Source organism: Dermacentor albipictus, chromosome 1 (assembly GCF_038994185.2).
Source record: "Dermacentor albipictus isolate Rhodes 1998 colony chromosome 1, USDA_Dalb.pri_finalv2, whole genome shotgun sequence".
In the NCBI taxonomy this organism is placed as follows: domain Eukaryota; kingdom Metazoa; phylum Arthropoda; class Arachnida; order Ixodida; family Ixodidae; genus Dermacentor; species Dermacentor albipictus.
Genome location: NC_091821.1, coordinates 464,358,774 through 464,371,060, shown reverse-complemented (window position 1 = coordinate 464,371,060; position 12,287 = coordinate 464,358,774). Strand labels below are relative to the sequence as shown.

The 12,287-nt window shown below is 47.7% G+C and overlaps 1 protein-coding gene across 4 annotated transcripts in view; it reads right to left on the bottom strand.

Annotated features, from left to right (window-relative positions):
• The window catches only part of LOC135905628 (scoloptoxin SSD14-like), a 129,286-nt gene that overhangs the window by 100,215 nt on the left and 16,784 nt on the right, over positions 1–12,287 (bottom strand). For all 4 annotated transcript variants that reach the window (XM_065436584.1, XM_065436585.1, XM_065436586.1 and 1 more), the window contains one exon: positions 1,457–1,579. In XM_065436584.1, the coding sequence (XP_065292656.1) occupies positions 1,457–1,579 (123 nt within the window). The remainder of the gene's footprint in view (positions 1–1,456; positions 1,580–12,287) is intronic.

The window sequence follows — 12,287 nt, the reverse complement described above, 5'->3', positions numbered from 1 at the left end:
CTCCACTATAGTATCCTTAATTAGAAATTACCTCTTCAAAGCGTTTGAGCAACAACATCAATCGGTTCAAGACAGAGGACCACTGGCATCAAAGAAGTTCATCTCATATGCCATATTCTCTGAATCGCTTGTGAGTCTTCCACATTGCTGAGGCTCAAATAGACGCGCTTCGTTGAATGAGCAAACTGCATGTTGACTTCGGGCACCAAGAGTCCACTTTACCAGGGAGGGTTCCCTGATTGGCGTGACACAGCTCATCCTAAGCAAGTTGGAGAAGTGCCTATCCCGCTTCATCGCTTTGAAGACACCCTAGTTGATTCCAGCGTTCATCGAAGCGCTATAAACTGCAGTGTGTGCTGGATACTCCATGTCAAGTCCTATAAGCATCAAGAGGTATTTCAAAGCCTTTACGACTGCCGCGGAGGTGTCTTGATGAGCCTCAGGAACGTAGTCACGATTCTGTTTTACTAAGCACTGAAGTAGCGAATCCACGCACGCAACAAATTTGTAGTTGAAGATATGTCGCCTAATTGATGAGGTTGTAATTATGCCCACCATATTCGTAACCAAAACAGGCATGCAATGTGGAGAAAATATGTTTACGTTTTCCTTCAAGTTCTTCCGGTGCGTACGTACAATGTGCGCGATCTTGCTGTTTCTTTATTGCATCTGGCGGACCTCTGTGTGGTGTTTTATTGGAAAGGAATGCTCTATGCTCACAAATGAATAAATAGAGATAGCACTAGAAGTCTTGGTTGCGGCTGCAAAATTCAATCCGTTTTGAAGATGACTAGTAAGGCTCTGACTTCTCCTGTTTTATGGGGGCGACATGCTCCTTTGCATGCGGTACCTTCGCGTAGAATTATGCCCTCGCGTGACTACCTCTGCATCACGACATCATGACGAATACACCTTCCGGGATACGAAAGATGAACTGACAGCAGTAAATTATTTAGGACGGTGACAGAATTGTCGGTTTTTTTTTCGAAGTTTCGTAGTGCAGTACCATCATTTAACGCAAGAAAATGAGTCAGAAGCATCAGATGTATGAGGAGTATGAGACTTGGTTATCTTACACCATCACTTTCTTGCAATATTACCTTTGAGAGTGAAATGGCGTCTATGACTCCATAGGTTACAAGCATGAAGACGAAAATGCCCGCAAAGATCTAACATGTGGTTTTCCTGAACTCAGTCTAAGCAATATACTCATGAGACCATTAGAGATCCCACATATCCACGCGGTGAAGACCTAGTCCTTCATACAGTCCACCGATCCAGTTTCACACATACTTGCTCAACTCGCTCGTTCACATATGAGGTCAGCTACATGACATCAAAATGCAGGAAAGTTGAGAAACATTCAGGTAGTGGTTGGGTTACCCCTATAAAATGCCTACGATCACTTTTTGTACAATAAAGCTCAAGGGTTCCACAAGAGAACGCAGCTACTTACGCCAAGTAGATAGTCGCCACGAAGCCTCCGCCGATGCCGTTTGAGACGGGCAAAGCGAGTGTGTGGCAGAGCAACGTCGCCACAGCTGCGTCGATCGCATTACCGCCTTTGTCGTACATCCATCTGCGTTGTGAAAGGCGGTGCAATTTCGCTGAATGCTCCTGTAACTTAGTACGTCCGAATCGCTCTACACGTAAGGTGTATATAGCTCGCCATTTAAGGGAACACACGAGGGTAGAGGACAGGCGAATTTATCGTCTGGCAAGCGTACAATCACATGGCATTGCAGCCGATGACTTGCGCTTGGTTGCCCTGGTACCTTTCTACATGTTAAAAATGTAGTATAGGTAAGACATTCGGCAAAAAAAGAAAAATTCTGCACATCCAACGTGCTCTGCAGGAATCTATATACAGCGAAGCTTTCCATAAATGCGAAAGGAGTGCTGAAACGTGTTTGCGTTTATTCAATGTGAGTGGAAAGTGAAACTGATCGCTTTATTTAGGTGTCTTATAGAGGCAATGCAATGTCTTGTAAACGAATACATATACGTACTATAAACGTTTAATCACATGTGCTCCTGGTGGTCACGTTGATGTGTTGAAGCTAAAGTAGCATCACACATTTCTGCGTCACATCTTTGGGGTACCCGAAATCTACTTGGAGGCGCAGATGCGGCTTTCCACGCTGTTGCCAGGGGGCGCAACGCATGCGCAGTTAGTGCAACTAGGCCACATCCAGTGCCCTCTGTCCCGCCTCATCGCTGTCCCTCTCTTTGTCCTGTTGTTTGGCGCTGTCTACTGCTCGTAAGCGTAAGTCGATTCACAGAACCTAAAAAGCCGTTGCAGATGCCGACATAAGAAATTTCTACAATGGGCGTGAAGGAGCCTTACGAACCTAATTATATGTATCTACGCCGCTCCAGCTGACGCGGGTAAGCGTTGGAACACGCCGTAGCGGCCGATTGGCCAGAGGCCCCTACTGATAAACGCTGATGGCGCGTGCTTACATCTCTGTGGCATGCTCTGATTTGTCATCTCAAAATGCATTGAACAGTTTTAGTGCATAATTGTATTTGGTGTGCACTACTGTAGAAGGCAGTAACTGCTGCGCTGCGATTTTCTGCTTAATATCTGGTAGGCTGTGTATCTTAACGCGCGCAATAGCCTGAGTTTTCATACTCGTCTTGCAACACCGGGGTTACAGCACTCTAAACACACGGACAACAGAAGAAGTGAACAGGCAGCGCGCCGTTATTGTCCGTGTGTTTAATGCGAAGCAACACCCGTGCTACAAGATGAACGCCCACCTACTAGCCCAACTTGCCTCTCTACTTTCATACTCGTCATGAAATCCTATTGGGTTGTAGAAAAGATAAATATGGCGTCCATTCACGACAACAGTCAGGTTGGTCACTGATGTTTTTTAGCGCTCCAATTTTCCTTTTTTTGAGCTTTCTCACGCTCATAGGGGTGCGGACGGTTAATTTTCCCGACGCTTTCGAGGCTATGATTCTCCATGCACAATGAAACAACTAAAAAAATACCGCCTAAACTTGTCTAAATATCCAAACTTGTTGCTGTTCTATAATTCGCTGTTTTATTCCGTGCTGTCACCTTGAGCCTTCTATTATATCACTAACAGTTTCAGTTTAGCCTTGGTCGATGTGATGTAGCGTCTGTGCACACGGTTTTGCTCACACACGCGCACACACACACACACACACACACACACACACACACACACACACATACACACACACACACACACGCACACACACACACACACACACACACACATTCCTGGTCGAAATTACGTCGCTCACGTCTTTCATTTGATTCGTGCGTTGTTCTTTCGATACTTTCCTCCTTAACTTAAGAGGCCTCAATACGCGTTTGTGAATTCAGCGCAAGAATGTTCTTCCAGCTGGTGGCGGTCTTACGATGATCCGCGTCCTCTGCGCACTAGTCCGGTCAGCATGACGGATGAAAAAGCTGTGACGTGGTAACATGGTATCGCGAAGTGAACAATGTGAAGCATGCAGCACGATAAGCGCGGCGACTAAAACGCGTCGTATCAACAAGGTCAGCATTTGCGTGGCTGGTATTATGCCGCCTTGCCTGCACTCCCGGCGGCGCACAGTTCGATCACTTTGTTCAGCACCCTTGGACGAAGCTACGTTTGCGCGTAGTTCGCGGTGCTATTGTATATCGTATGGATTGTACTGTATGACTCAATGAACTTGAAATCAAGGGAGTGGTAATTGCAGCATTCGGCTGCCAACTAAAAAAAGAAGTCGCGGTTTCGGCTGAAAGGCGAAGCACCGATTGCGATAGTAAATTATGAGATAGCTCTACAAAGGAAGGACAGTAGTTTTATTGGCCGTATAAACTTGTAAACATTCGCTTACTAACTAAATCAACAGTGATATAATGTGCAAGCACGACGGAACGAGTATGTATAAAAAGAATCCCAGAGACAGCGCTAGCTCTGTGTGTCTCTTTCTTTCTAAGTCGTCGTTCAGTCGCGCTTACATGTTCTATGGAGCGATGAAATTGACTTTCCGAATGAAACGTCCAAAGCAGAGCGCATACGAAGCTAATAGTACTACTCACACTCTGCAAACATCGCAGATTGCTGTGAAAATGAGGCCCAGGCGGATGCGTACTTTGGCCACAATGCAGATCGCTTTCAAGATGCGGCCATAGGAAAAGGATTCAACAATGGAAAATCGGCGAAAACTTGTAACAGTGAATATGTCCAGGTAATATTGATGCCGTCCGTTAGCTGCCGCAAGCATCGGAAAATAAGCATGTGAAATGGAGCTAACAGACATTGGTTTATTTTTTAAAATTATTTTCAGCCAAAACTAACAAAAAAATCGATATGGATGAACTTGTAGTTTCGGAATTATTTTCCTTGCGTCACCTAGCAACAACCTAGGTAATGCAAGGAAACGCATACATCTGGCATGCCAGAGGCGCAAGATGCATGCGTCCTGCGCCAGACACGTACGCCACCGAAACGAGCGATGTAAATGTAAGCGGTTGCTTGTTCGGTGACCTGTTTGTGTCTTTTTCCGATGTAGCTGGTTTGTTGGGTACTTGGCTTATTCTTGAGTTCCTTTTAGCACTTCGACACAGCACCAGTGCACTATTGGACTAGGGCAAGGTGCCAAATCTTGTTTGACCGTCTGCGACGCATTTCAACGAATCGATTAGGATTACGGCACGGAACCTAGACTTGCGACACAGTCAAAAACAGCTCAGCCATCCTAGCGCAGGTAATCTGAGTTAACGAGTCGTACTGGAAGATGTCTGCGACGCCTTCCCTCGGTCTCACATTATTGTAACTAATTTCGGTAGGGTATGGGTCCACTCGCCGCACCTGGCGTTCTGACGCAGTTAGCGAAAAGCAGCTCGGCTGCGTGATGCAGTTAGTTTCACGAGCACTCAAGGTTACTGGGACAAGTATTGGCGCTTTCTCTGACCGGCAACATTATTTTAACTACTTTCATTCTTTTTTTGGTACTTTTGAAGCATAATGGTCGCACCCGGCATTGTGACGCAGTTAGCGAAAAGCAGCTCGGCCGTGTGACACAGCTTGCTTAGCGTGTACTGCATCTTACTGGGACAAGTTTTGGCGCTTCATCTGACCCCCAACATTATTATAACTAATTTCGTTCCCTTGGTTACTTTTGAAGCATAATTACTGTGAACTAGAAGAGGGCAGTGGAACGAACGGAGGGAGGAGCGCCTTGCTACCGCATCACCGGAAGTGTAGCCCGAAGGGGTGGCGCTCTCGTCGACCACTCCTGAAGGCGACTGGTCTCGGCATGCACGGCCAGTGCATTTCACTGCTGTGTTTCGGGTGTACTTTTTCGTTCCGTGCGGTTGTGTTTTGCGCGCTCTTCTCATGCGAATGCGCCCGCTCAATGCATCGAGTAGTGAAGAGCAACGCCTCAACCACAGCTACACCCCAGGGTGTAGCACAGGGTACGCTCGAACGAAAACTGCAAAGAAGCTGCCGCTGTTCAAGGCGCCTGCAGATCATGAGCGGAGGTCCACGTGAGAAAGGCACCTACACAGAGCCGAGAAGCCGCTAACCGAAGACTGCGCGGTATGTGAACTGCATTTTGAGCAACACCTCATTATCAGAGGCTATGTGCACCGTATAAATGGCGAAGAAGTTCGCATTCCACGAGGGACGCCTGCACTTGCACCGGACGCAGTCTCAACGATTCTGCGGAACCTGCCAGCTTACCTAAGCGAAAATCCCACTGCAAAAGAAATTGAAGGAAAAGGAAGGGCAGTGACGAAGTCGCGCCTCAGAAGAAGGCACGAAGGCAGGTTGCAGAGGAGACAGAGGTTGACGAACCTGCGGTTGGCAACGAAGTTAGTGCGGCTGGCACCGCGAATGTCGCCGCGCTGATGGATAAGAAGGTGCCTGGGAAGCATTGGACGCTACATCAACTTTATGACGCATACGAAGTATGTTTCACTTCATGTACCCTCGACTCGACCTCAGGTGAGGTGACAGTGGAAAAGGCCGTGTTCATGACTGCAGACAGCGCTGGCGCTTTGAGGTCGAAGACGTTCGTGTTGGGTGAGCAGGTGGCTGGCGCGCCAGAGGCAACAATTCAAGATGCCGTTAACATCCTCAAGGAAGCACGTGAAATGCATATCTGCAAAGGCGCAGCGTTGCAGAATGAAAGCTGCCTGCTGATCAGCCTTGCAGTACACTTGAAAAGCCAAATTGCTCACAAGTCGAGAACAGCCTATAGCACTAACTGCCAAGGAAAGGCAGTGAAAGAAAGAACGGCTTGCGTCGTTTACAAATATTTGCGAAAAGCCTTAGTTACGTGCCAGTCACGTCTCAAAAGGCGTGAAGGAATGAAGAATAGTAACGGTAACCGCGGCAGCGTTACGAGGAAGCTGCAAGCAATTGCACGAAAAAACCAGCGATTTGTATCAAAGCTTCAGAAGCTCGAGCTGAACCTCAAAAAAATGAAAAGTGATTGTGCTGGATCAGCTGAGGAAGTACTCGCTGAAAAAATGAGCTCTTTGGCTCCAAAGCAGCTGCTGGCTGTCAGGCAGTGTTTTGAGGCAGCCAGAAGGAAGAGTCCACGGGGCATGAAATATGACAAACACTGGATGCAGGAATGCATTCTTCTGAAAATGAGAAGCCCGAAGTTCTATCAATATATGCGGAGGCAGAAAATCTTGGCTCTGCCAAGTGAAACAATCATACGCAAGTGCACTGCCCAGTACAGGAGCGGCAACGGGTTTAATGAAAAGATGCTGGATGTTTTGAAAAAGAAAGCTGCTCAACTGGATGTGTTCCGTCGACACGGTGGAATAATCATAGATGAGATGAAGCTGGCTGAACATCTTCCAGTGACAAAAGGTGGAAAGATTGAAGGCTTTGTTGACTTGGGACCATATACACCAGAAAAATAAAAAACCGTTACCATGCAATCATGGCCTCATTGTAATGTTCGTGCCACTTGTTGGCAACTGGTCTCAAGTTATTGGTGTTTTTGGGAGCAATGAGAACGTGAAAGGTGACCTGTTAGCCAAAATTGTGCTCGAGTCCACAGTTCTGACAGAAAGAGCTGGTCTCTTTGTGGAGTACATAACGAGCGATGCACCATCCTGGAACAGGAAAATATGGCGCATGTTCAACATTCGAGAAACATCAAAAGAAATGATCTGTAAGAAGAGACGTCCAGTAGACAGCGGATGCGTTGTGCATTTTTTTTTTTCGATTTTCCACACCTGGTCAAAAATGTCCGAAACCGGCTCCTCGTCACAAATTTTGACACCCCTGAGGGTTCCGTTTCCATGCAGTTTGCTCGAGAGGCTTTCGAACTCGATAGTAATGCCGTCACAATGAAGACAATGCGAGGAATAACAAGCGTGTATATCAGCCCCAACCATTTTGAAAAAATGCAGACAAGTTATGCTTTCCAACTGTTTGGCCATGGTCATTTGCGAGCATTTTTTCTGTACGAGACTTAGCTGGAGAGGAGCTGCGGTAATACTGAAGCCACGGAAATGTTCTTCATGAGAATGAAGTCCCCGATTGGTGTAATGACTGCAAGGTACGCAGCAGAAGAACTGAGACATACCTCTGCAGGTGTTGAGAAAATAAAGGAGATGCTTAGTTTCTTGGACATCTGGGAGCAGCATGCTGATAAGAAGCATTTCCTCAGTGAGCCAACAGCGCAGGGCTTAAGAGTTACGCTGACGATTACTTTTGAGCTCCTTCGCTATTTTCGCGAACAAGTTGGCTATAGCTACTTATTGACGTCCCGGATTAGTCAGGATAAAGTGGAGAACTTCTTCGGGATTGTTAGGCTGTCATCTGGCTGCAGCTCTCACCCGACGCCGCAACAGTTCGTGCTCACCATTCTCTGTCTGTCTTTTTATAACTTGGCTCGCAGTGTTGCAGGTGGGAATGCGGACAACGATGTCATCAGTTCTCTTCTTGACACTAGGGACAAGGAGGAAGCCGCAAAGCAACAGCTGATTGACACAGTGAAGCTTTGCACAGAAGAGAAAGCGGCATCTTCGGGCTCATGTGACAGCGCTGAAGCAGTGGAACATGATTACCCTGTGCAGCGAAGTGACTCTAGACTAATTTATTATATATCTGGCTACGTGGCAAAATAATGTGCGCTTCCAAGCAAGTGCTCTGTTTGTATCGACAGCCTATTACTTCCAGCAGAACAAGGGCGCCGCTTGCATGCTGCAGCATTTGTGCAGCACAATGATCAAGGAGGCTTGCTCTACCCCTCGCTTGAACTGTTTCGTTTTATAACCAGGCTAGAGGACATTTTCACAAGTTCTTTCAGTGCACGAAAAATACACCGTGCAAGTGTGATGGACATCTTGCACATCATATATTGCACTGCTCCCTTAAAGGTGGGATGCAGAGTGCATGCAGAATGTTTGACTCCTTGCGTAGTCAGCTTTTAGGTAACCACACGGTTGCATTCTTTGTCAAGGGCTTGAACAAGTCCAATATGCTGTCAAAGCGAAAGGCAGCGGAACAACTCAAGCTGAGCTGGCTTAATTAGCTACATTTGTGCAGCCCTTGCAACCATGTATTGCAAGCACTTGCTCTCCTTGTGTTATTCTGAATAGGATGAAAAGCATGTGCAATAAAATTTGTCAAGCACTGGGTGCAGTTTCGCACTTTCTTTTTCTTGTTGGCGTCGCGTTTTAAATCTTGCTTAGCACGAGTACTAAAAAATTACCGTGCTTTCGCGCGTATGAAATAACGTGCCAATTAAATCCACCAATTATTTTGCATCTGCCCCAAATGGCAAATACTGTAAGCGATTCTTCTCGAAAATCGCAGATCTGGAACCACAAAGAACCTGTGCTTCGCGAAATTTCGTACTCTCGAAATATTCTTACCTGTGTTAACGAAATGTTGAAGTCGCGAAAATAATCGACTGGCTTTCATCTGCTTCTAGTTTAGTTTACAATGAAAATTCCAAAATCGTAGGGTCAGTTCAATAAAAGTCGACGCTGATAAGTTGGCCCGAAAAAAGAATTTAAATAAATGGCAAGCCAACAGTTGAATTACGTGCAAACAGTGCTGGTATGTAACCAAACAAGCCTTCCATTCTGGTGTGCCGCGTACGCTGCAGAGACGAGCTTTCAAGAGTGGTCGATGGCAGCGCCGCTGCTGCAGGCCCGGAGACACCGCGCGCGTCATGTGGAGAGGCGCGGTCGTGCCACTGGAAAGTATTCTAGTACACTGTAGCGTAATGGTCGCGTCCGGCGTTGTGACGCAATTAGCGAAGAAACAGCTCAACCGTGTGACGTGGTTACGTAAAAAAAAATGCGCCGATCAGCGCAGCGGCATAACGTGTTCCAGCTAGTGTTGTAAACGCGGGCGCCCAAAACCAAAACAGGAAGCGTGGTTCAGGTATTACTGCCAGCGGCTTGGAGCAGTGAAGTCGATTCGGCCGCTGGGCTCTGTGGCAGTGTCCGCTCTTGTAGGCTTTCTTCATGCTACGGCAACCGCACGGCTGCGCCGTAAAAAGCAGCCGCCGGAGAAGAATGCCCCCTCCCTCGCCTCACCCCCGTGCCTCGCGCGCGACAGCAGAAGGTGCGCTACCGGCGCGTCTTCCACGCTCGCACACGCAAGGTTGAGCTGCGTTCTCTAAAACCCCTTACACTTCGTGAAGTAGCAACACTCTCATCTTCTGCCTTCACTCCTCCTCGTTTCTCCTCTCTTTCACGCTCCCTCCTCGACCGTGGCGCCGCCTACACCACTCGAGCGTAGCAACGACACCAGCATGCGCTCCTCGCCACTGCGTAGAGGCTTCTCGAGCGAAAATAGCGCTGAAGCACGGAGCGAGGGCCCACGTGGTGCTCTTAGGCCAATAGCGACACGGCGTCGGCCTCGGCCAGAGCGCGCTAGGAGGAGGCGGCATTCTTCAAAGCGTGCCGCTACTTTACGAAGTTTAAGGGGTTTTAGCGTTCGCCGGTTCACCCTCGCACGCTTTCACTCGCGCATACAGCATACGGCGCGCGGCGACGATTTTATCGCCCTTGGACTTGATGCGAAACCTCACGGCGACGGCGACGCTAAAATGCACCTTGAGTGTCCATGCAGTTTCTATCGCAATGAAATTATTTTATTTGTGCGTAACTTCATATTTACATTCAGCCACAGCGCACATATCTGCAACTCTCAGGCTTCGACTCTCCTTCAGTGATAGTTGAGGCTTCAGATGTTTTAGTTATCCGAAAGTGCAAAATTACTTATTGAGAAAGCGGTCAGGCAAGGAGACATAATCTCTCCAATGATATTAACTGCATGCTCAGAAGAAATATTGAAGTTGTCACACTGGGATAGATTAGGAGCAACATTCAATGGCGAATATTTCAACAACCTTCAGCTTGCCGATGTCATTTCTCCTGTTCAACAACGCTGAGCACACATTGTAACAAGCGATTGAGGACCTTCACTGAGAAAGTACAAGAGTAGTTTGAAGATAAATTTGCAGAAGACAAAGATAATATTGAATAGTCTGTCAAGCGAACAAGAAATTCTTAACGGCAGTGAGCCTCTAGACGTTGTGCTGAATTAAGTTTATCTGGGTCACTTACCCACAGGGAGCCTTGATAATGAGAAGGAAACTTACAGGAGAATGAAAATGGGTCGGAGCGCATACGCCCGGCATTTCCAAATGATTACTGAGAGCTCATTGCGGATGTTGAAATAGATAGTCCACAATCATTCTATATTGTTCAAGTACTATCATATGGGTCAGAAACTTAGAGGTTAACAATGACTCTTGAGAATAAGTTGAGGACAACTCAAAGAAGCGATGGAACGAGTACTGCACTTCCGCATGCTTGCGCGTGACTAACGTGTGGACATGACGTATAAGTCCTGGACGCTTGGGCGCACTGCCCATTGCATCTGTCGCACAGCGTGTGCTACGACCGTAATCGTTAATATCGCAAACACTGTCCAACAACGAGACCGCCACCTAGGTGCCGCAGACACTCAGGTAGACGTCGACAGTTAGCTGTAAAAGGGAACTGTTTATAAGTTTCCGCGCAACAGAATCATGTCTTCTCGTTTATTCGTACTAAAAGTACGAAGCAATGTCTGTGGCTTGTGTGCAAGTCGTATTTTACGCACTTTCTGATGCAATTTAGTTTTAGACATTAATTTAGTTCAATAAGGCAATCGCGCTTAGCTGAGGACCTAGAAGAATCCGGATGTATGCTGTACTTCCGCACACGTGCGTGCGGCTTGCGGGAGGTACGTCGCCAGCGGTGGCGGTGCTTGTGTACCGTCGTTTACCATCGGTTGTGCTTGTCTGACGTCCGCACCAACTTCGCTATGCATCAACATTCGCAGGGCAGAATGGAGGCGGATTTTTTTTAGTTAGTTGCGACCACATAAAACCATGAGGCAATGACGTCAAGGAAAACATAGGGTAATTTAGCTGTGGTTGAAATTGTAATACAGATATGTAATGTGGCCGTATATATTGTGAGCATTTATATTACGGACGTCGTGTTTCTCATCTGTACATAACCATCATCATCGCCTCGCGTATGCATTTTCGGCACCATAGCTCATGTTGTTGGAATGATGATGACTATACAGTTTTGTTAAAAGAGGGAGGGCTTATCGGCGTGATAAGGGTAATGAAGTCAGGGTATTGGGAGATGAAGACAGGGCCAGCAACCGAGGAATGCTTTTCCGGACGGTTACACCAATCGGAGAATGCCCCATCTCGCAGCAAAGGCGAACAGTGCTTGCTGAAAATTTTCGGCCTTCGCTGAGGGACGGATCCACTCCTCGAAGCTGGTCACGTGCCCCCGGTGGTTTCGCCGGATCGCTGAATACTTTGGGCACTCCGGCAACAAGTGCCTCATAGTTGGCGCAGCTGCCGTCTCGCATGCTGCGCAACCTGTATGGGTGCTAGCTCTTCCACCGTGTTGTCAGGAAGACGTCTTGTGCACGCCAGCGTGCAAGTGCATCCGACGTAAGTGCAGTGTCAGTGCGCGAATACTTAACAATCACCCGTAAGCCTGCAAGCGGCGTATTTTCTTCAGCGTATGTTGCCAGTGTTGACGGAGTTATCATGGTGTCACGCTCACAGCTGCGGGAGCCGCTTCGTTCCCTGGTACGGCGCAGTGGCCGAGGACCCACCCCACCCGAGTTTGGACTGCGTGCACCGTGGCAGCCGCCTCCTGCTTGCCTGTGCCAGCTTCCTTGCGATGGAGTCAGTGTGGGTGGGCGCGTAATACGTGCGCCGCCGCCTGACTGACTGTCGGTATGTATTGTCAT